General features: G+C 36.6%; 1 protein-coding gene across 2 annotated transcripts; it reads left to right on the top strand.

Moving 5' to 3' along the window:
* On the top strand, positions 1-24,851 carry LOC114323197 (Sec23/Sec24 protein transport family protein). 2 transcript variants are annotated; one of them, XR_014362132.1, is made up of 12 exons: positions 1-988; positions 1,385-1,558; positions 7,346-7,507; positions 13,195-13,337; positions 14,392-14,467; positions 14,558-14,733; positions 14,835-14,916; positions 15,794-15,871; positions 21,782-21,943; positions 22,079-23,332; positions 23,635-23,739; positions 24,494-24,851. XR_014362132.1 is itself a non-coding variant. In XM_028270727.2 (12 exons), the coding sequence occupies exons 1-12, from the start codon at positions 2-4 to the stop codon at positions 24,632-24,634; spliced, it is 2,550 nt and encodes an 849-aa protein (XP_028126528.2). In that variant the 5' UTR covers position 1; the 3' UTR covers positions 24,635-24,851. The 2 variants fall into 2 exon arrangements, 1 of the variants encoding a protein (XP_028126528.2); XM_028270727.2 differs by having other exon boundaries at positions 22,079-22,342.
* The last annotated feature ends 787 nt before the right edge of the window (positions 24,852-25,638 follow it).

Genomic DNA, 25,638 nt, shown 5'->3' with positions numbered 1-25,638 from the left:
AATGAGTGATACGAGTGATATGAAGCATTTATCATCATTTTCCAATCAAAACATTTGTCAAAGAAAAACAGAAAATGATGAATTATTCAACAAAGGCGATGTGATTCATCAAGAACTCCACTGCAACTCCTCTCCACCTTGGCCACCTCTCTCTCTCTCTCTCTCACTCCAAGGTCCAGACAATCCCCAAAAGCCAAAAAACAACTCCAGCACTACTCTCTCTCTCTCTCTCTCTCTCTCTCTCTCAAAGCAAAGCAAACCAACCATGGCGGAATTCCTAGACCTAGAAACCCAAGACGCAGTCCGAATGCCATGGAACGTCCTCCCAGGCACAAAGCAAGAATCCTCCAATTGCGTCGTCCCAATCGCCTCCATCTACACCCCTCTCAAACCCTTCCCTTCCCTCCCACTCCTCCCCTACTCTCCTCTCCGTTGCCGCACTTGCCGATCAGTCCTCAACCCTTTTTCCATCGTCGATTTCGCTTCCAAGATCTGGATCTGCCCCTTTTGCCTCCAACGCAATCACTTCCCACCTCACTACCACTCCATCTCCGATGATAACCTCCCCGCCGAGCTCTTCCCCCAGTACACCACTATCGAATACGAATCTCCTTCCGAGAAATCCAATGTCCCTCCTGTCTTTCTCTTCGTCATCGACACTTGTATGATCGAAGAGGAAATTGGGTTTTTGAAATCGGCCTTGTCTCAGGCTGTGGGGCTTTTGCCTGAGAATTCGCTTGTTGGGTTGATCACCTTTGGGACTTATGTCAATGTTCATGAACTGGGTTTTGCTCAGATTCCTAAGGTGTATGTGTTTAAGGGGTCTAAGGAGGTTACTAAAGATCAGGTTTTGGAGCAGATGAATTTTTTTGCTAAGAGGCCGAAGCCGGCCACTGGGGTGATCGCCGGCGTCAGGGATGGGCTTTCGCAAGAGAGTATTTCTCGGTTCTTGTTGCCTGCGTCTGAGTGCGAGTTTGCAATCAATTCGGTATAGAATTCACTTCTTCATGTTCATATGTATTATCATAAGTGTGTAGCTTGTATCAATTTTAACACTACTGTATGTGAATGTGACATTTGTGATTTAATTGGGTTTTGTGTAACATTTTAGTGCATTTCAATAGTTATATGCTGATAAGCTTGCTTTTATGTGTGTATATCTTGAAGAATTGGAAACCATTATATCTGACATTCATGTGGGTTTTAGTGTGTTAGTTTTGAATTCATTGGTAAAAGGTCATAGTGGTGGGATTTGAAGAAATTTACTTTGTATAAACATGACCGGCTGTTTATGTTTCTTTTCCTTTGATTGGCATTACTTGCGTTGTTATTTTCTTTCCCATTTTAAAATTTTTGTTTGTTTTGTTTCGTTTCAATTAATAAGATACTGGAAGAGCTTCAGAAAGATCCTTGGCCCGTCCCGGCAGATCAAAGGGCAACAAGGTGTACTGGCACGGCATTGAGTCTAGCAGCACATTTGTTGGGAGCATGTGTTCCGGGTTCTGGGGCTAGAATCATGGCTTTTACAGGTGGGCCAACGACCGAAGGGCAGGGTGCAGTAAGTCTTTCTCCAATCTTAAATTCTCCTCAATTAAATGAAATCAGCAACTTACTTTGACATGTTTCTCCAGCAATTGCTTTTCTTAATACCAATGTAGTAAATCACACAATGAAATAATTTTAATCACACAAGGATTGGATTTGCTCAAATATTGATGGTGATACTCTCACTCTGAGATTTTAGAATACGGCTCTTTAGTCTATACAATAGCTGCTCTATTCCTTGAAATATCCTCCTATTGCTCTCCCTCCATAACAGGCCATTGAAGCACAGTGTATTAAAATGCCAAGACTTCTTCCTCTGCTCTGCGTCTCCAACCAAACAAAACACCTACCAAATCTCCATGGAAAACCCAATCCATCCCGATTAAAGCCAAAACTAGAACCCAAGATCCCTAGCCACACTGCAGTGAATATGCAGATGCGAAACATACTTTGCATCACACTAAGGCAGCACCAGTTAACAAAAAATTGCTTCCTCTTAATTTTTTTGTTAACTATAATCTTATTAAAAGGTGACACAAAGGGGGGTGCACAACCCCTTTACAAAGAAAAGCTATTGCCTCTCAATTAAACTGTCAATTGCCAGGAGCTTTTTCATGAGTTGCATTGCACACAAAGAAAGCCACTTTGGATGGGTCCCCAATGGAGCAAATGCCCAGATAAAAAGAGTTCACCTCAAACCTCCCTTTCTTGTTTGCAAGTTGGAACCCACCATAAGCAGCTAGGCACCTCATACTAATGAAAGATGCATCTCATCTAAGTACCAAGTTCTAAAAATTTCTTCAATTCATTTGTTTTGAAACAAATGAAAGACTTGACTTTAACTAAATTAGGAGCAAACTAACCCACCATAAGCAGCTAGGCATCTCATACTAATGAAAGATTCGTCTCATCTAAGTACCAAGTTCTAAACATTTCTTCAATTCATTTGTTTTGAAACAAATGAAAGACTTAACTTTAACTAAATTAGGAGCAAACTACCCAATATAAATGTAAGATTAGCCCCAACTTAAACCTAAACTGCATAGGAGAGGGTCAAAATCAAACTCCATATGAATATCCCATATTGCCTCTTTTCCTGCTATCGTGTTCAGCATTACCATTCTGAATGGATACACTTGCAATGAGCAAGATTGTTAAATTCTCACTTACCTTGTTTCAAGGCTGTATAAGACTAGTGCGTTTTTTAATTTAATTTTTATTTTTAGCTTGTTGAAATGATATATTATTGACCTCTCGTAAGTCTGACCTAATTTTTCTTCTTTTATGGACTATATATCCTTAGCAAAGGTATACAAAGAATCTGGGTGAGCAGTGCCTTGATGAGCAGCTTCAATAGTGTTTTGGAGCTAAAAATTAGGTGAAACATATAGGAAATGCTTGCATAACTCCCAAATTTGACTCCTCAAAACTATTTTTCATTGCATGCCTATTAAGTTTTGATGTCCCAAGCTTGTCAATAATATCCAATATGATCTCCTTGATAGCTTTAACACCAACATTCCAAGACTCCATTGATGGCTTTAATCTGCTTTTTTATTTTTAATTTTTTGATTATAGACAACTTAAAAAAAATTATTGATGAAAAGAAAAGGTACAAATGGCACACCGCCCAAAAAAAAAGAACGAAAGAAAAAGACAAGGACACAAATGTCAGAAATGCCACCTGCAAAGGGCATGTATCCCTCCAATCCCTATGAATGAGAAAAAGTAGAACCCCTCCTTAAAAGGAGGAGAAACTGAAGCCCAAAAAGAGAATAAATAACACACTTAATCTTATAAAGAATCAATTTCCTTAAACTTATCCTCAAAAACTCTAGCTTGATGCCTAAGAAGCACAGACACAGATACGGACACGCGAGTATGTAAATTTTCAAAAAATGCAGGATACGACACATGGGGAACACGTGCAAAAAATATAATTATGTATATATATTATATCCAAGGTTTTAAAAAGCGGCTGTAACCGTTACGTAACGTCGTTACGTAACGGTTGTGGTGGTTGCCGTCACCCGTTACGGCCGCTTTTACAGTGTGATTGAGATTCACAGGTGTGTCAGCGTAGTGGCTGCTATAGCGGTCGTAACGGTGCCGTAACGACGCCGTAATGGCCTATTACGCACCGATACGTAACGGTTCCGAATTGCTTCTTTCAAAAAAACACGCAAAAAAAAAAAAAAAATTGAAAATGGGGGAAGAGAGATAGAGAGAGAAGAGGGAAGATGGAGGAGCAAGAGATAGAGAGAGAGAAGAGAGAAGATGAAGAACATGTTATTGATTTGTTGAAGTTATAAGACCTATGCAATATTCAGCTGCTATCACTCAATCATTTTGTTTGTTTGTGTGTGTCTATCTATATATTGTTTGAAAATAATAATAATAAGTGTGGTCATTATCTATTTGGCTTGATTAAAATATATATATATATATATATATTTAAGCTTTTATTTATTATCTTACTTTTGTCATTGTTTATCTTATATATAATAGTTAGTGATTGATTTCTTGTATAATATAAAGTTATTAATTATTAAAATAAAATGTTATTTAAAAATACGAAATATATTTGATCAAACTTAAAAATTTACTAAAATTGATTAATATTTATTTTAAAACCCAATAAATATGATCATGGAAAAAAAATGTGCGTATTGGTAAGTTTTTTTCAAATTGTGTGAAAAATAAAAAAATTCACGGTTCCGGTTACGGCAACCGTTACACTACGGCCTTTACACCCCGCAACCGCAACCGCGTCATCGCCACCGTTACGGCAACCGCAACCGCTTTTCAGAACCTTGATTATATCATATTTTTAAAGATTTAATATGTATTTTATGTCAAATATTTAATTTTATCAAATTTATTAATTTTAGGTATGTTATTTTAGTAAAAAAAATTGTCCTCAGCTTGTCCTTAACGTGTCTTGATGGGCCGCTTTACACACCAAAAATAAACATTAAGCCATATCAAATTCCTTAGAATAATGGTAAGTTCAGTTATCAATCCACAGCGACAATTGTGATATTAAACTAATTTAATTGTTAAATTCCTAATTTAATTTTGATTAAAAAGATGATGATTCATAAACTAATAATAACTTAAATAAACTAAGAACTTAACCTAGCAATTAAAAGTGAAATTGGTGTTATTGATTTTTGGGAAAAAACCTGGGGTAATGAATTCACCACTAGTTACATAAATAAGGTCTTAATTTGAAAATCAATTATGTTATGGTTCGAACCAAATAATACCTCTCAACTACAAGTTCGAAGCATTGATAAAGAGAATTATCATATTCAATGTATAGGCACCAATCATCTCAAGTAGCACGAGTCGTTTGCTTTAAACTAGAGTAGCAAAACGACTCGTCCCTCGTAGTATGGTTCGTCTCATACCTTAAATATGAAAGAATAGAAAACCATTGCATAGAAAGCATTCAACAATCACAAAAAGAAGAATATTTGAAGAAATAATGGAAAATATATTTAAACACTTTTTGAATACCATATAACTTGTTCAAACTATTACATAATCAAAAACCAAAAAGAAAATCCTATTTACTTGGCTAGGGTTTCATCAAAACCCTAGAAATAGAAGCCTAGCCATTCATGGAGGAGTGAGAAGAGATAGAAGAAAAAGAAACCCCCATGGAAGATGTTCTTGCAGCTTGAGAACCCTCCTTCCAAAACCCTAGCCCCTCATCTCTTTTGGAATTTTCGGAACCCTAGAGCAGCCTCTTTTTCTTCTTTTTATTCTCAGTAGAACAAGCTTGAAATTTTGCGCATGCGTCCCTAGGTGGGCGCTCTGCTCGAGCGGTGGTGGGCCGCACGTGCGGTGAAGTCTGGCCACACGTTTGGTGAGGTAGCAAGCCGAGCTTTTTCACTTCTTGAGCGGAAAATTTGCGTTTGTGCCACTTTTCGCCTGAATTTGCGTGTTGCCTGTCAAATCTGTGTAAGTGCACAAAACACATTATCTTTGCCAAATAGACAAAATTCATAGACTATAAATGTACTTTAAGCGGCCTCAATGTGGTACCTTTTGGCCTACGTCATGTCCTCAGCGTGTCCTTTTCATGCTCGCAGCTTGTCCTAGCTTGTCTAACTCTTTCCAGCGTGTCCGGTGTGTGTCCGTGTCCGACTTGTGTCTGACACTCTTACGTGGCCTCCGGAGAGTAGAAATGGCAACGGGGCGGGGCCAGGGATCGCCCTCCCCGTCCCCGATCCCCGATGGTGGGAATTTCCCCGTTCCCGGCCCCGATCCCCGACGGGGAACCCACTACCGCCCCCGCCCCCACCTCCTAATGGGGATCGGGTTTCTCCGACCCCGAAAATCCCCGGCCAAAGAAAACAACATCAACAGAAAACGAGTTATTTGAGCTGAAAAACAACATCAACAACATCAAACAAAAAAAAAAAAAAACACAACATCAACAACATTTGAGCTCAAAATACATCATCAAACATCAAAAAAAAAAAAATCAGCTCAAAAAAAAAAAAAAATTTAAGCTCTAACAGATCTAACAAATCAAAAAACATCTTCATCATTTTCATCACCACCAGATTTTCATCAACATCTTCATCTTCATCTTCATCTTCATCTTCATCTTCATCTCCATTATTTTCCAGATCTGAAGAATAAAAGCAAAAAACAAGCGCGAGAGAGAGAGGAGATCCGTATGAGAGAGAGAGAGAGGAGATCTGAGAGAGAGAGAGAGAGAGAGAGAGAGAGACGGAGTACCGTGAGAGGGAGATGAGGAGTCGGCGGTGGGAATGAGAGAAGCAGCCGGCGGTGAGGGGGCTGCCGGTGAGAACGAGAGGAGCCGGCGGTGACGATGAGGGAGCTACGGTTGTGTGAGAGAGTGAGAGTGAGAGTGAGAGTGAGAGTGAGAGAGGGAGGCCAGACCCACCAGATGTGTATTATGATATTTATATATATATATAAACGCATGATATTTATATATACAATTTATAAACACACAACACACACACACACATAAATATTTATATATATATATAAATAGGTTCGGGGGCTGAACGGGGGCGGGGGTTTATTTTTAAATACCATCCCCGGCCCGTCGGGGATATTTTTCGGGAAAAAACCATTCAATTCAGGGTCGGGGGGTCGGGTCCCCGTCGGGCCGGGTTCAAATTGCCATCCCTAGCGGAGAGGTGTCTGTGCTTCATAGCTTGACCCTTTAACTAAAAAACCCACATAAGTGAGAAGAAAACTCAATTCCACAGGACTTTTGCGTTCTTGTAGGTGCCAAAAGCCCTAAAGACAACCAAAAGCAATTGAGAGCAAGAAGTCGGTGCCACCAGCACAAAAGCAAGTGATCTAAAGATTGCTCATTCCTCCTACACACTCACATTTCATGATTAAACAGTTCATAAAGGGAATGGTTACGATTTAGTGACTGTGGGCAGCTGAAGAAACGTGAACATAAAGTTTCTCATCTTTTTTGTAGCTTTTCCACTGACCAACTCAAGCTAATTGCTTCTTTATCCCTGTATATAGTTAAAGCCACCTCCACTCTTTCTGTGGTTAGTTCATCTTGTATCTACTAAAAGAACAGCATGTACTGCGTTTGAGGCATGTAGTTCATAATTATTTTGGCCCCAATTGACTTTTTAAAGAACAGAAAGCCTAAAGCAGGATACCAACATTATTGCATGTTGATGGAGCTAGTTGCTATGATCTTGTAATTTCTTTGTTTGCTTCATATTTTTTCTTGTTGAATTGTTATGGTATGCTGAGTAGTTTATTTTGTATCCCAAACTTGCAGATTGTGTCAAAAAACTTGTCTGAACCTGTACGTTCTCATAAGGACTTGGATAAAGATTCTGCTCCCTATTATCATAAAGCCGTGAAGTTCTATGAAGCACTTGCAAAACAGCTTGTACATCAAGGGCATGTCCTTGATCTCTTTGCTTGTGCACTTGATCAGGTACTTTTTGCTGCTTCGTTCTTTCTTCTTGTTTTTATTTTTATTTTTATTTTCAGTAGCTTGACCAGGTGCTTCCATTTTTGCCTGATCTCCACAATTCCATTTCTTTGGTTATTTTAATAAGTTGGTTGATAGATGATGGTGATAGGGTTGCTGATGCTTGGTTTTTGAATTTGCAATTCTTGTGTGTGGAATGCTTACTATAGAGTACTTGTATTTAAGATCTCATGCAGAGCCCTCTTCCGTAAATGGTGCAATATTTTTTGGTATTGATCTACGATATTCACAATCAACATTGCAGAAACATACATAAATATGCATGCATGTAGTAGATAAAATCGTATAGATAAATGGGAGAACCCACGAAGGTGGACGCCTGAGTCTAAAAATATTGTTAGATAGAATTTCTCTAGAATGTGGATTGTTTTTGTTTTTGTTTTTGTTTTTCTTGTTTCGAAAGAAAACATTAAAATAAGGGGCTATTGGATTGATGGTTAAAGTTTGGCTCAATAACCTTGTGGTTGTGGGTTCGAATATGAGGGCAGCTACTTTGTAGATTAGGCTTGTACTCAATCCTCCTCTTCCAAACGCCATTAATGGGGACCTAGGAAGCACGAATGCGGGTACGGATGCGGGTACACCGATATGACAAATTTTAAAAAAAAAGTAGGGTACGCGTACGGATACGGCTGGGGTATGCCAAATTTTTTTAAAAAAATTTATAGCTAAACATCCAACTTTTTTTAAAATTTAAATTTATAGCTAAATATCTAACATACAAATTAAAGTTCAATAACATAATTAAAAAGAGAAATTACAAAAAAGAGTAAATCATACGAGCTGTTTTAATGTCATTATTACATAGAAATAGAATAGAAGAAATTAGAAAATAGAGTTTAATGCCAAAAACAAGCTAAACAAAATTAAAAGAAAACCCGAATGAAACTAGAAAACTTAGAACATCAACTTTCAATTCCATCAACTGTAATGATAATATGGCTTCCATCTCTGGCTCATCAAGTGAAAGATTTGCAATTTCTAATAAACCAGAGCCCTCCAATGAATCAAAAGCATCTCTACCAATGTCCCATAAGTTGCTCTTGCTTTCTTTGTGTTGTTGACTACTCCTTGATAGAAGGCGAATATTAGAATGCATGAAAACCAAATCCTCACAACGTTGTGGAGTCATTTTATTCCTTCGCATGGAGTGAATGAAAGAGTATGTGCTCCAATTCCTTTCACAATATGAAGAGGAACAAGGTTGTCCAAGTAATTTCACTGCTAATGATTGGAGAATAGGTGCAAAAGAGCCATCTGCCAACCACCAAACCATTGGTTCCATTTCTCCTCTATCGCATATTGAGTCGGCATCTCCAAAACTCTCTGAAAACTTGGCATACTTTATATTCACAACTCTTCTCTCTTCTGCATTTGGAAAGTATTTCTTAAAGCATTTGGTTCTCATATCAGAAATTTCTTCATCCTTGTGAGTAGGAACACGAATGGGATTTTGATGAAGCCACATTCCACTATAATACCTAGATTGCAAAATTAAGGAAAATAATAAATAAAAAGTATATTATGTTAGGTTATTATATTAAGAGTTTAAATTATGTTCACTAAATTCTTTCCCTTTCCCATCTTTAAAAAACAGAAAGAGTTTAAAAATGAGTTATACCTCGCATTCAAAGAATGTGCGAGACAATGGAGTGGTGTGCTGCTTTTTGTCCATCTCTAGACTAGTATTTGGTGCACCATAGAATAGAAAGCTGACTCTTCATTTTCTAACTTTCCTTCATGCCTATAAATAGATGCCTTCACCCTCTTAATCATTGAATCCCACATTTCATAGACTAAATGTAAACATGGCTTATCGGTGTCACAAGATCTAAGCATTTCATATATTGGCAAAGTAAATGAGAGTATGTATTCTATCTTGTCCCACCAAATATCATTCAACACTTTTTCCTTAACAAGAGGCGCTTTTCTGACATCATCTTCTTTGTAGGATGACCATTTCTCATTTATCACCATTGCTTGGAGGCCACGATGTATAAGCTCAAACCTTTTTAGCATAATAATTGCAGATGCAAAGCGTGTTTTTGCAACAGAAAGTAGCTTCAAAGGCACAAATTCATTGAAAATTGCCAATCTCATAGAATGATTCATGATGAAATTTTTTATGAACATCACATCGTCAATCACAATTGTAATCCAATAGTATTCATCATAAGCATAGGCAACATCTCCAATTTCTTTAGTAGCACAAATATTTTTAAGAGCAAGCTTAAGTGTGTGCACTACACAAGGTGTCCAAAATATCCTCGGATAATTACCTTGTATGATTGATGCAGCTGCACTACAAACAGGAGTATTGTCAGTAATTACTTGAATCACATTATGAGGGCCTACTTCATCAATCACCTCACTAATTAATTTAGCAATATGATACTTGTCTTTGTACTCACCTTTACAATTAACAGCTCTTACAAACATAGCTCCACCATCAGATGCTGCCATAAGATTGATAAGAGGTCTCCTTTGTGCATTGGTCCATCCATCGGCTACTATACTCAACCCTTTTTTATTCCATGATTGTTTTGTTGGTTCCAACAGCCTATCAATATTTGCTTTTTCTTTTTGAAGTAGAGTATTCCTCAATAAGTTGTAACGAGGAGGGACATACCCTATAATTTGATTCTCAGCAGCAAATTTAAAAGCACCCACAAAATATGGATTCCTAGCCAAATGAAAGGCTAACCTAGCTGAATAGAACATGCGAGCAATTAAAGAATGCGAATGTTCTCTAACACCTTGATTGAATGCTTTATCTAAGGCACTACTCCCATTCGTCTTTCTTTTTTTTGGTTCATAACCATCCAATCTAAATGTTCCAACATCCCCTACCACCCCTACGCTAGAACTAATTCGGAAAGAGGGAGGTGGTAAAGGAACATCTTTAGGCTTTGCCATCTTTTTCCTATGCTCAGCTTCTTTATCTGCCTTTTGCATTTCAGCAAAAAGATCAGGCCTATTCTTTACAAATGCACACACTCTAATTTCATGCACATAAACTAGCAACAAATGTGCTTTGACTCTAGAGTATGAACCTTGAAACTCAGTATTACAATAATTTCACCAAAATTTGGTATTACCACTTCTGTCTTCATCCCTTTTAGCTATTTTCGTAACGTAACCCCAAAGAGGAGCATTTTCATCCCCAGTTTGATTAGTATCAATAGAAGAGGCACTTGCAGTTGAACGTATACTTCCTGATGAACTCATATTCCTATAATATAATTATATAACCATTAGAAAAATAATTTGTGAATTCATTCACTTCATTTGAGCATATAACTTTTCAAATATTTAAATAACAATTTTTTTTTATTGTGTCTACTACAGTCTGCAACAGTAAAAAGAGGACAAAGTTAAATAACAGAGGGCTATTTACCTTTTTTTTTTAAGAAGATGATTACAGAGAAGGTTCTAAACTTGCAAGTTGCATGAAATTCTAGTGGCTGTGGGGAAAAAAAATATAAAATATAAAAAATAAAATATATAATATATATGATATATATCAGAAAAAAATGGAGTTCCAGAAAATGGAAGAAGAAGAAGGCTCAAAGAAAGAGAAAATCAAAGAGGAGAATCAAATCAAAAAAAATGAAAGGGGGAAAAAAAAAGAACAGATCAATTTGTTTGTTGTGAAGAAGGAAAAAAAAAATATGGAAAAAAATGAAAGAAAGAGGAAGAAGAATTGAAGAAAAACAAAGGAAAAAAAAGTTATCTTTGTTCTTTGTTTGCTGCTGAAAGAGTACAAAATCTGGAGAAAAAAAGATGAAAAAAGAGGAAGAATAATTGAACAAAATCTGCGAAAAAACAGAACAAACTGGAATCGAAGAAGAATCGAAGAAACAGAACAAACAGAAAAAATATGAAAGAAAGCCGAGGAAGAATAGAAGAAGAAGAGGGGGAAGAATCAAAGATGAACTTACCGGAATGTGGTCTTTGAAGGAGAGAATCAATTAGCAACGATTAAACCTCTTCAATCGCACCTTCGAAGGAGTTCTTCAACTCTCTTGGGAGTATTTCTAAAGGAGATAATGGAATAGATCTAGAACCCTAATTTTAATTGGTTTCATGTTTTATTTATTACAAAAGAATCCCAGATTTATATAATTTTTTAAAATAGACCCAAAAAAATTGCTCTGGTACCCTTTAATTTGTAGAAAATCTCGTTTTTTACCCCGAAGTATCCAAAAACGTACCCATTACATACTGATTGCGTACCCATCCCGTACCCATTAGTATACTAATTGTATAAAACGTATCCGGTGCGTTTTTGGCGTACCTGCACTTGGTAAGTACCTGGTACTTGTATGACAACATTTTTGGAGTACCCGTGCTTAATAGATGGGGACTAAACTTGGTGTAGTTTTTTTAAATAGACTGTGTTATTAATTTAAGTAGAGAGCCAACTAGGCTGGAACTTAGATTTTTAAAAGTGAAGACAATTGTATAATTAAGCAGAAGTGTTTCAACTTAACAATATAAAGTTCAATTATCTTCAGAGTTACTTTTATTTCTCTCCTCCAAATTCACCAAATACTAAGGCTTCCTATTCCATATAGATTCCCTTCTCAATTTTGGCAATAAAATGAACTTGATCAAGCCAATTACTAATTGTTGTGTAACCCGTCAAAGTCCAAAGATGAAGAAAATGGATGCTACACCCCCCAACCCACATAACAATGGAGAAATAAATGAGCTACTGCATACTGCTTGTCATTTACTTGATATTGCACATGTTTTCTGATGGAAACATGATGCTGTTTTATGCATCATCATTATTTCTTATTTTGATGATGACGAACCCCTTGAAGACAAGGCCGTATTGGACTCCAATGACCTGCAATGACCTGCAACCTATGAAGCATGGATACTTCTAGAAGGGAGTGGCATCTGTATCAGATATCGATACTCTTTGGATACTCACGGATATGTATAAGATATTTTCTAAACATATTTGATACTTGAAATTAAATTTATGTAATTTTGAGGAGTATCGAATACTTTTCAGGAACTCAAGATAAAAGAATGAAAAGAATTATTTAGCTTTACCATGAATGAGGTAGAGGCCATGTATATATAATAGATTCATGATACAATTTAGGAAACGATATAAATAAGGAAACGGTATAAATAAGGAAACAATACTAAATCAGTGATTGACACAATCACAGATTATATACATGATACTAAAAATAAAAAGATTCTATATACTCTAATTTCTATATTCAACAAAGATCACGTATTCGAACTATTAGGAAATTAAGATTGTTATAATTCTTGCATAGTATTAGAGTATAATTGTTAGGATAAAAATACAAGAAAAATTTTAAAATACTTAGCTTACTTCTTGAGGAGAAGAAAATAGTGTGATTAAAGTACAACCCTACTTTTTAAAAATTTATCAAATTGGTGTATCCTTTATGTGGCATACATCTATCCCACGTTCATTTATTTATAAAGTAAGGATAAATAAGAAAATATAAAGATTACTAAAATTAAATTTCAACACATCTGACCATTATATTTGGTAGGCCTTTATTATTTTGCATTGCTCTTATGGAATTGAGGAATGAACTAGTGTTTCTTTTGCATGACTTTCTGCTACTTTTTAGGTTGGGGTTGCAGAACTTAAAGTAGCGGTTGAAAGAACTGGAGGGCTTGTTGTGCTAGCAGAAAGTTTTGGTCATTCAGTTTTCAAGGATTCTCTTAAACATATTTTCCAATCTGGTGACCATGATCTTGGTCTATCATCAAAGTAAGGTTTGGTTGAACTCTTGTTTGTCTTTCAATTATGGCTTATAAAATAAATTAGTGATTGTTATGAAGAGTCTTCAATAGTTGGTCATGGTTGTCATCAATAACCTCTCTATAACTCATTATTAATATCGCTATAAATAAGCAATTTTTTCCCCATCCAACCAATCCTAGCATAATTTGCTTGGAATGTTTTTATTTCAATACAATGTAGAAGATAACTTTAAAATCTGTCTGCAAATCATTAATCTTAATATTGGAATATAGGGCCGTCCTTCATTTGTTCAGAGGAATAAACCATATTTTGTCGGATACTTGCCCTCTTCTAATTGACATTAATGATTTTTGGTCTCAGAATAAAGAAAGATAGAGAAGATTTAAGGTATTGAAGATGAAGTAAGGATATGTCATATGAACCCCAAGGGATTGGCCTGGTGGCAAGGCCTTTGGTCTTGGGGGTGTGCTCCCTCCGAGATTCAGGATCTAAACCTTTTAGGTGCTAACAATTCCTTGGAGTTATCAGACTGGGGGAAAACCCTTGAATTAACCATGGTGCACTTCCAGAAAACTTCTTGCTGAGGGTCTGTGCACCCTTGGGGATTAGTCGGACTTTGATCCAGACACCCCGGTGCCAATCAAAAAAAAATAAAAAATAAAAATTAAAATAGTAACATATGTCATATGTCAGTTTACAATTCTTCAGATTTGCTGCTGAAATGTTTTGGCAATATGTACTAGGACAATAAGCATCTGATAAGTTCACATGCATTATCAATTGTGGAAAAACGTGTCATGTATGGCAGCATGGTTATTTTACTCTTCTTTCTTTCTTTCTTTTATTTTATTTTCTTAAATAGATATTTCAGCTAGACAGTGATATCGCCAGTACCATGTTTTAAACTCCACTTTGCTTCTATTTAATGCTCTCTCTAACTTGAGCAACTTGATTTGTTTTACCAATTTGCTTGCATGTCTTGAAAACTCTACCATTATTGATATAATCTGAACTGGAGATTCGATTAGTTTGTGTTTTTTACTTTCAAAACATTTTGCAGTGGTATATTTGAGGTCAACTGCTCAAAGGATATCAGGGTTCAGGGCATTATTGGTCCTTGTGCATCTCTTGAAAAGGTATAATCCAAACTTTAAAAGAATATGTTTCTTTTGCTAGCTTCATTTGAGATTCTTACTAGTTGGTGTGGACCATGTGGCTTTGTGCAGAAAGGTCCTTTGTGCTCTGAAACTGTTATTGGTCACGGAAATACTACTGCGTGGAAGATGTGTGGCCTTGACAAAGCCACATCGTTATGCCTTGTATTTGAAATTGTTAAGAAAGAAATCCCAGAAGCCATTGGTCAATCAGCCAACAGCCAATTCTACTTTCAATTTTTAACTTAGTATGAAATCCAATATTATGCTTTATTGAGAAATTAGTACATCAGCTTCTTTTGCTTAACAATATGGAAGCCTGACTTATTACAGATATGTTTTATTCCAGTTATCAGCATATTAGTGGACAAATGCGACTTCGTGTGACTACCCTCTCCAGAAGATGGGTTGCTGGAACTGGAAGTATACAGGCAAGATGTGTTGTTTATTTTATTTTATTTTTGTTTTTATATTATATAGATATATATATATATATATTTTTTTTTGAGATAGATAAGAAACTCTGTTTTTATCTTCATTGATGTGATAAATGCTGCCTTTATTTATTGGTTCATGGCTCATTCATCAAAGCTATTTGCTTTGTGCATATAAATCGTGAAAACCATGCCTTTCTAAATGGCATGGCTCTTCGCAACTTTGTTTTAATCTATTCTATACTATATAAAGCACACAATTCACAACAATTTTGAAGCTTTGTCATGCTTTATTTATATATTTTAAATACCAAGAATTCCCACATCGTTAGCTACTCCAGTAGATAACTGAATAACTGCTAACAATTTTCAAATTCAACCCATCTTCCTCATTCATCAAATTGCTGAAAAATTTAGATTTAAAATTGCAAACATGATTACCTCTAGTTTAATTTAATGTGAAGTACCTTTCAGATTTACTTTCCCTTTTTGTCCTAGTGAAAGGAAAAGGTTCTTGGTGCTGAATGTGACTTGAGGTAGTTCCACATAGTAGCCTTAAAGTTCGGAAAAGGGTTCTTTGGTCTTTTAGATTCTCTGCTGTAATTTGATGCAGAATCGATTTTCTCCAACTCTCTAGGCAGATTAATCTTCCTTCTCAATGTTGTGGTTGTCTTGATTCATGAGTGAATTGAACACTGTTTTAAACTTAATGTTTTTAAAAATTTTAGTTCATTTTAGTATTTGTATTTTTATGTTATCACATTCATACTATTGAGGACTACTAATTTTCTATAGTGGGCTTCGAAAGTTTGCTTTTTAAGCTTATTGAAAATTAAAAAGCCAATAAATTTATGAAATTGGTTTTATGTCATAGGACTTAATTGCTGGATTTGACCAAGAAGCAGCTGCGGTAGTCATGGCACGCCTAGTTTCTTTCAAAATGGAAACTGAGGTAATGGCCTTGATTTGCATGATATTTCAATATATAACGATGATCTTGTGTAAAATGTTTTTGTATGTGCTCACAATTGATTTTGTGTTTGTGCGCGCATATATGTATGTGCATGCGTGTGCATACCTGCACCCACTTGGGTGTGATACCTAAGGATAATCATATCAACCAGATATAAAAGGACCCTGGTCTGACCTTTGAGAATTAGCATGTTTCAAATGTTAACCCCATCAAGGGACCAACGGATAAATAATTTTCAACTGTGCATTATGATAAGGAAATTAAATTTGAGGACTCTGAACTTTCTTCTCTATTTCTTCTGGATTATTCAGTAAATATTGGATATGGAGCGCACCCCTTCATGCTTATAGGTTTTAGTTACTTATTATGATGGAGCTTCTCTAATCAGGATAACTAGTTAACAGTAGCACAACTTGTAAGCAAAATGACTATGCATGAAGGAGTGATGCACCGCCTTGTCCTTGGAGCAACATGTAACTGTCTAAACAAAGTTATAGCTTATAAGTAATCCAACATGTTCCAAATTGCTGTTAAATTAGGATTGAGGATCATCTTTCTATTTTTATTTTCTTCCTTTTCCGTCCAGTTATGGGACGTTTCTTATATCAGTCCTCTTAATTATTTTATAATCATTGCTTGGAAGTTAGAAGTTTTATTTCAATTTTTTGGGCATTGAAATGTTTACTTGATTGATGGTGTTGTCTTTAGATTGCAGATGTTTCCACACACACACACACACATTAAAATATATGTATATATATAAATATATTTATACAGAAGCCTCATGATCATTTTGAGCGAAGAATGACGATTGCTTGAAGAGAAACCTCAACACCTTGTTTGAACGTCTTTTTTGCCCATTCATGAAGTTTCACTTGCTATTGGAAAGGCGGAAACACAACATCCAAGCTTTTTTTGTTATAATATATATATATATATATATTATATGTGTATATAATCGACACGTTGACCCGTTGATTTTCTAAAAATGCAGGACATGATACGGCTTTAAAAATTTATATTTTTATAAATTTATTATATGCCAAATATTTGACTAGTTTATTCAATGGTAATGAAAAAATAAAATATTAATTAAAATTAAAAAGTCATATATTTCATAATTTAAACATCAAGATATCATTTACGTAACAATTTCAATCTAAGTAATGCAAATTAACTATAGAACATTGAAATACACATGATGTGTTATCTTGAAATGTTTCAAAATATATTTAGAATACATAATTTGCATAATGAAGAATGCGGAATATTGTTACTATGAATAGATTCATCACATATGTTGTGTTCAGAGGTTTAAAAAGTGTCGCCAAGTGTCCGATGTTATGAATTTAAATTTTTAGTTAAGATACATTGTAGAAGTGTCAGACATACTTTTAGGAGTGTCGTGTCCGACATTACAAGCCACCTCCATAGAAGTGTTTGTGCTTATTAGCTTCTTAGGTTTGGTGCAATGGTAAAAAGCTTCGGCTTATGTGTCTAGGAATGTAGCTTTGAGTCTGAGAAGCATCCCTTTGTGTAGCTAATGTGAAGGTTAGATCTATATCCAACCTTATTTCACCTTGCACCCTCTATTTAGGCCACCTTTGGCTGTGGCTTATAAGCTAACTTATTTGACTTTTTTAGTCCAATAAATGAAAAAGTCATTTTGTCAGTTGCAACAAATCAAAAAGTCAACTTATTTACTAAAATAAGCCAAAAACAAAAAGGTCAAAAAGCAGCCTAAAAGCTTTATTCATTTTGTTATTTTTACCAAAAAGCCAAAAAGTTAACTAGGTTACGAAACAACATGCCTTATTTTAACCATTATAAAAGCCAAAATGCCACTAGTGTGCTAAATAACATAATTAGTTTTGACTTATTTGTTGGCTTATAGATTATTGTGATCAATATTGGGAATGTCACATTTATATCTGCAATCTTAAACTAAGAAAATGACAAGGATGTCAATGCAATGAACAGTGTTATAAACATCAGTTCCTCAAAACAGTATGCTGACAAACCTTATGCATTTGCCTGCACATTTATTCTTGCAACATAGACTTAAGACAATGATTGGGTTTATATCAGTGTTACCAGAAAACACTACACCCTTGTGATTTATGTTTTGGAGCACATGTTCCAAACCATGGTGTACACTTTCATTCCAAAATGGTGAATGTAGCGACCCAAAGTGATCCCATAATATTTTCTATGCTTTCATTTAAAAATTCTCCTTAATAGGAAAAAAAAAATCAAATATAATGAACTAAAATCTAGATGGAGTGGAGTTTTGAATTGATAAACTGTAAAACAATAATGGATCATAATGTTCATAGAACTATGTTGGTGAACGATTAATTTGAAGAAAAATATACTGTAATGTATTGGATGTCAAATTAAGAATTCTACTCTTATTGTACCGTACTTTAGAGCATTTGGCATACTACATTCCAGCTCCCGTTCATCATACCAGAACGATCTGCATTCTAGCTAACATAGTGAAAAAATTTATGTAAAGAGAAATAGAGAGAATTGTATTATTGATTGATATCTGATATTGATTGATATAATGTTTTTTTCTGTAAATTACAATTACAAGGATTCCTATTATATAGGAGTGTGTTTGGGAGTAGGTGGAGAGTAGGTGAAGTGGAGGTGGTAGTGGTGTAGTGGGTTAGGTTTAGTGGAGTAGGTGAGGTGGTAGTGGTGGTAGGTGATGGTAAATTCTAACAGCCCCCCGCAAACTCAAGGAGGATAGAAACTAACCAACTTGAGTTTGAAGAGAGGAACAAAACAAGAAAATACATAAAAATAAAAAAGGATAGGAGACACTGTATGGTCGTGTCAGACCATTGGTGAAGACACTGAATGGTGGTGTCATAACGTTGTAGAGGACACTCGATGGCGGTGTCAGACCGTTGTAGAAGACAGTTTATGGGGTCATGTCGGACCGTTGTAGAAGACAGTTTATGGGGTCATGACGGACCGTTGTAGAAGACAATGTTCTGACAGTTGTTATGACAGTTTACAGAGTCTTGCTGGACCCTTGTAGAAACTAACCGGAATCAATGTCGGGACAGTTTACAGAGTCTTGTCGGACCCATAAAGGAGCTAACCGGAATCAATGTCGGGACAGTTTACAGAGTATTGTCGGACCCTTGTAGAAACTAACCGGAATCAATGTCGGGACAGTTTACAGAGTCTTGTCGGACCCTTAAAGGAGCTAACCGGAATCAATGTCGGGACAATTTACAGAGTCTTGTCGGACCCATAAAGGAGCTAACCGGAATCAATGTCGGGACAGTTTACAGAGTCTTGTCGGACCCTTGTAGAAACTAACCGGAATCAATGTCGGGACAGTTTACAGAGTCTTGTCGGACCCTTGTAGAAGTTGCACCCTCAAAAGGTGTGCCCAAATTTGTCAAAAGGCGTGCCATCAAAAGGCGTGCCCAATTCATCAAAAGGTGTGCCGGACATGATGGCGAGGCACGTGGGCGCCTTGGCTTGCGTGCCCGTTTGTCGGCTGGTGGTAAGAGGCGCGCGATGCGCGTGGCTGCCTCGGCTATAAGACAGAGGCTGAGGCTGAGGCAAAAAACATGCGAGAGATATTCTGAGAGAGATTTCTGAGAGAGATTCTGTAACACTCTGTTTTCTGAGAGAGAATTCTGAGAGAGATACTGTGTAACACTCTGGTGCCTAGAAAATGGCTTCATCGTCTTCCCGCGGGCTGCTCACCCTCTTTCCCGACCTCAACGAGTCAACGAGAGAGAGAACTGGTGCGGTGGCACTGGAAACTCAACCAAGCGCCCCGGAGTTTGCTCCGTTGAACTTTCCGATGCGGTCGGTGGAGCAAAGAATGGCAGTGCAGTCAGATGTGGAGGCCAATCAGTATACTTTGAAGGCATGTGTGGAAAGCATGACGGCGGTCACAAACTTGTCGAACCGGCTGCAGAGTAGGACAAATGAGGTGCAGCATGTAAATGCCCAGCTGGCTCTGCTCCAACGCATGTATAAGGATGCGCAAGCAGAGATCAGTGTGCTAAAGGCAGAAAACAAGGAGCTGAAGCGGAAGGCCACCGTGATGTTCCGATTTGGAGGGCCACCATATGCTGCAGTGGAGGAGCAGGGAGGAGGCAACTTGCTGGGTGGTCTAGGAAGCACGGAGGCAACACCGTCAAGGGCCGCCCAGGACGGAGGCAAGAAGAAGAGACCGGCGGCAGAGTAGAGAAAAAAAATCCCACCTGTGAATGTGGTTGTTTGTTTGTATTTGTTTTTTATTGTTATTTTTTTTTTTTTATTTTTATTTTTTTGTTTGTGGAAACATGGTGATCGGGGTGAGCCCCCGACATGAATAAAATGAGTTTGGGTGTGCAGTTCTTCTTCTGCGTCTCTTTTTTTTTTTTTTTTGGTGACTCAGATCCATGTGCGCTGGATGGAAGGCTAAAAATAGAGAGGTAGAAAATAAAGTATAAAAGAAAAGAAAATTGAAGAGAAATGTATGAATGTGAAAGGAATAAAAAAAGAATAAAAAGAAAATGTGATTCGTTCTCTTTTTAAAAGATAGATTAAAATAAATATAAAAAGAAAAGAAAAGAAAGTGGATTGAAGAGAAAGGGGTGAATGTGAAAGGAATAAAAAAATAAAAAGAAAAGGTGATTCGTTTACTTTTCAAAAGAAGGATTAAAATAAATATAAAAAAATAGAAAAGAAAGTGGATTGGGGAACAGGAGGGGAAAAGGAACTCAGAGTCCATGTTTGTTTTGTGAGTGTGTTGAGTGTCTCCATGTGTGTGATCTGTGTGGACAGCAAGTCAGTGAGGTGCCGAGAGAGAGAGATATCGCTGTGTTGATGAGGATTGATTTCACATAGCCATCACCAAACCCAGCCACACAGCCTTGACTCCTTCTTGGGTTACTTCCTGGTAAAACGCGTCCCAGGTGCACCACCCCGAAATAGTCAACGATTCCGGGGAGTTTCTTCTCGTGCCGTTGACGGAACGTTTTGAGATGCGATTTAACGGCTCTGATTGCGTCCGTGATGGTGGCGAAGGAGTCCGTCCCTGCGCTGACGTACACCGAATGAGTGAAAACCGACACCGTCGTTTCGGAGTCGCCGCTTTCTAAGCAGAGCTCGAGTTCGTCTCGAGCAGTAAGGGTGAGACTGATGAAGCTGTCCTCCGACCAGCATGAGTTCGTCTCGAGCAGTAAGGGTGAGACTGATGAAGCTGTCCTCCGACCAGCATGATTTCGCCGGAGAAGCTGTCCTCCGACCAGCAGATGCTTTCGCGGCGGAATGCGGCAGTGGCGAGGCGTTTTCCGGTCTGGAGTAGGAGCATGGCATCCTCCATTAGACCCAGGTAGCAGCATGCTTGACACAGAACCGAGTACCTCCATTGCCCTTCTATATGTATTTGTAAGTATAGAGAGAGAGAAAGAGAGAGAATTAGAAAATTTAGATTTGTCCGGCGGACGGCCAAGGCGAGGCTGCCGTCCGCCGGTGAAGCGGAATCACTAAATTTTTAACCTTGCTCTGATACCATGAAAAAATTTATGTAAAGAGAAATAGAGAGAATTGTATTATTGATTGATATCTGATATTGATTGATATAATGTTTTTTTTCTGTAAATTACAATTACAAGGATTCCTATTATATAGGAGTGTGTTTGGGAGTAGGTGGAGAGTAGGTGAAGTGGAGGTGGTAGTGGTGTAGTGGGTTAGGTTTAGTGGAGTAGGTGAGGTGGTAGTGGTGGTAGGTGATGGTAAATTCTAACACATAGGTTTATAGAATGTGTAGTCAGGGAAAATTTATTGCGATCTTTTTTGTTCATATGATATAGAGGATATCTTTTATTGTCTTGTTTTCACAATTCCTCTGAAACTGATGTGCAGGCTGAATTTGACCCTATAAGATGGCTTGATAAGTCATTAATACATCTATGTTCTCGGTTTGGAGATTACCAAAAGGACAGTCCGTCTTCTTTCAGCTTATCTCCCCGGTTCTCAATATTTCCACAATTTATGTTCCACTTACGGCGTTCTCAGTTCGTGCAGGTGTTTTAATCTTTATTGGTTATTTCTACATTTTGTGCCATCTATATATTTTTACTTGTATGATTATACTTCATGTGCTGCAAATTTTATCTTCTTTGCTCAACTATGTTTTTTTTTTTCTTTTTTTGGGTTCAGGTTTTCAACAACAGCCCAGATGAGACAGCATATTTTAGAATGATTCTGAACCGGGAAAATGTTTCTAATTCGGTTGTTATGATACAGCCTTCATTAATTTCTTACTCTTTCCATTCTAGCCCAGAACCAGCTCTCCTTGACGTGGCGGCCATTGCTGCTGATAGAATCTTACTTTTGGATTCTTATTTTACCATTGTCGTATTTCATGGATCTACAATTGTTCAGTGGCGAAGGGCTGGTTATCATAATCTTTCTGAACATGCGGTAATCTTTTTTAGAAGCTGAACTGAAAATGATAGTAAAAAGCATGACAATATTTTCTTTTCTTTGCTTGGTGAAATTTTTTTGTATACAGAATCATGACTGATAAACTGAAGATAATCCAGAGGCGGATCTAGGAATTTTTTTATTCAGTGGGGGAAAAACCTCAGCTAGAACCATACACAAATTTTCTTCTTCTTTTTATTAGTCTAAATTTAATCGCAAAAACTTAACTTTTAACAAAACGAAACTTAAATTTAAATGCAATTAATCAACATTGTTTGTGACCATGGGTATCAAACCTAACATAAACAAAATTTAGCACATCAACAAAACTCAACAATTAAACACAATTTAACATTATTTATAGCATTCACCCAAGTCAAGATGTTTTATATTATCTGCTAAATCAACCAAAATGTTGAAATAAATAGAAGCATTATTATGCCAAATAAATAAAATATTGAAACCAAGTCAAAATGTTAAATATTATTTGCATCCAAGACAATGAATTAACATATATATATAAACGTGCATATACATACAGATATATACACACACAATCAGGTAGAAATACTAGACAGGCCAAAGGAAGGGTGTGTAATTTTAATAATAAAGAAAATTATGAAATGAGTGGAAGAGTTTATTATCACGTGTGTCCCACATAGAGAACCATCAGATGTTTGAGACATGATGTGACGGACTATTTTGTGTCATGTGATTACTGGAATTCCAAATGTAGACCTGCAATAAATGAAGTTGAGAAATACTTCTGCTTCTTTTTTTCTTTTTTTTTTTTTTTAATTTTCTCAGAGTCATTCTACTTCCTCTTTCCAGCTGATTTACCTGTTTCCATGCTTCAAATTGTGGTGTTCTAAAAATTAGGCTTTCTTGAGTCAATGATTAATTTGTTTTCTTGTTCTCATTCATTCCCTTCAAACAATTTCATGAGGTTTTCCCGATTGAGGACTATTACCAACTTGTAAAAGAAAGGTTTACACTACACTTGGATCCTTATGCTTAACCATGTCAAGTTTTCGTGATTTTGTTTGGTTTTTGTTTTCAATAATGCTACAATGACCACATTTATATACCACGTTTGATTTGCATGAGATGTGTTATCATTGTATTGGTTATAGAAATGGGTGGTGGGACCCATTCAACCAAAACAATTATAACAAGTGAGATGATAAACCAAATGTGGTATATAGAGCATTATTCTTTTGTTTTTGCTTTTGTTTTTGTTTTTGCCTTAACAACATGACTTGCTCAACGAACCTATACAATCCTTTCAGGTGTTTGCCCAGTTGCTGCAAGCGCCTCAAGATGATGCGAAAATAATAATTAAGGAGAGATTTCCAGTACCTCGTTTGGTCATTTGTGATCAGCATGGCTCTCAGGTCAGTAATCTTTATACTTCATTGCATTAAGGAGTTGAGCAACAAACTGAGGTGCTGATGTGGATTGTGGGTAGCTTTGCTTGGTGGTTACATTCTTCAGTTATTTGAAAAATATCCTGTTATCTATTCATATTCTGTGTTTTAGGCAAAATCATCATACGTAAATGTAAATTGGCTACAAGTTGCACTTATAAAAGCTGTTTGGCAACTCAGGAGCCTTGTAAGCTGTTGTGACTGGCGTAGAGTTTGTGTGTAGTTTATTTGGCTAACCTTTTGTGAAAATAATTCATAACAGTTGCTTTTCCAAAGCAATATAAAGCGCATATATATATATATATATATATATATTTCAATTATATATTTTTTTAGGAACTGGATTAAAGGCAAATGTGAACCAAATCAGTTTGTTTGGTTCCCAAGCCCCTAACCCTTTTACAATTGGTATATAAAAACTAGCTCTCGCCTATGTAATAATAGGTCATTAATATTTGTGTTGCTTTGCTTCCAAGGTGAAACTACTAAAAAAAACACTTGGCATGAACTGAATGGTCTGAGGCCTTTCTTAAGTTCCATAACACCCCATATCATTTGAAGGTCTTGTCCTAACAAGATTTCTTCTTCTGCTTCTTCCCGTTTTGTTCCTCTCTTAGGGTTATTTATTTATTTTTATGCATGGTTTGATTTTATGTGTAATGTTGACTCTAAAAAAGGTCTAAGTAGTAATAAAATATGTCATTTTTCGTGTATTGTGCAGGCTCGTTTTCTTTTGGCAAAATTGAATCCTTCTGCTACATACAACTCTGATATTCCTGCTCCTGAAAGGGAAATCCTCTTTACGGACGATGTTAGCTTTGAGGTCTTTTTGGATCATCTGCAGCGGTTAGCAGTTCAATAAAAAATTCCTTACTACTGATCACATCTCAGAGGTTAGCAGTTTATATACAGCATGACCTTTCTCCAATTTTGTAAAATTTGTTATCTGAATTGATTGTACAGTAATGCATATTAGCCTTTCGATTCGAACTTATCTTGTAGTGATTTTATTATGGTATCAATAATACAATGTGATGATGAGTTCAATCAATGCAAGAGTTGCTGTTTCTTCCTCAAAATAACCCTTTGTGTGGTTGTGTTAGCATTTTTGTTTTGTTTAATTTTTCCCTTTTCCCTTTTCTAAACCCATTCTCCATAAGTACTACTCCCGTCAACGTACAGACTACGTCCTTGTATACAAATTTATTTAATAGTGTTCAACATAGTGTTAGCTTGCTTCAGAGCTGACCCCCAATAATCTTCATGATGCTGGGTGTGATTTTGATTTTCTTTGTTTGGATTTTCAAGGTGCCATTTTTCTTGAATAAAAATAGGGACAGTCAGGACCTCCTTTTGGCCCTGGTTTAGTCCTTTGGATGTGTATGCGTGCACGTGTGTGTGGAGGATGCTTCTGTCATTCTGTGGACAAAACCCATGACCAAATAAAAATGAGTTTCTCACATTATTATTATTATTATTTCGGAGGACTCGAAAAAACATGACTGAGATTGCAACTGGGTAGAATTAAGTGCTTTGTTCTCTATATAACTCAGTCTACTTGTATTGTCATTTGGAACCTGGTGGTAGGTCGAGCATATGTTCGGCCTCATGGAATGATTCTTGTTGGAACTGGCCTCTTTATGTCTGTTGATTCCACCACTGTTGTTGCTGGTGTTATTGTCATCATCGTTGTTATGATTGATTTCATGCTTGCAATTTCTTAATTTTAGGACTACTTGTTGCTATCTTCTGCCTTAGCCTCACATAACTTGAACTTTATTAATCTTCTGAAACCTCTTTGATTCTTGAACCATTTTTCAGTAGCTAAACTTAAATTCTTTCTGGTGATCCATTCTATCAATTTAG

This window comes from Camellia sinensis, chromosome 2, assembly GCF_055761805.1.
Source record: "Camellia sinensis isolate YWXY chromosome 2, ASM5576180v1, whole genome shotgun sequence".
Taxonomy (NCBI): domain Eukaryota; kingdom Viridiplantae; phylum Streptophyta; class Magnoliopsida; order Ericales; family Theaceae; genus Camellia; species Camellia sinensis.
This window is presented reverse-complemented; position numbering and strand designations above follow the sequence as displayed.

Bases quoted from the DNA above. Each gene is read 5' to 3' on its own strand.
- LOC114323197 (XM_028270727.2), top strand. From the start codon at position 2: ATGAGTGATACGAGTGATATGAAGCATTTATCATCATTTTCCAATCAA. The intron at 13,338-14,391 runs GTAAGGTTTGGT...AACATTTTGCAG, and splicing joins GATCTTGGTCTATCATCAAA to TGGTATATTTGAGGTCAACT. The intron at 14,917-15,793 runs GCAAGATGTGTT...TTTATGTCATAG, and splicing joins CTGGAACTGGAAGTATACAG to GACTTAATTGCTGGATTTGA.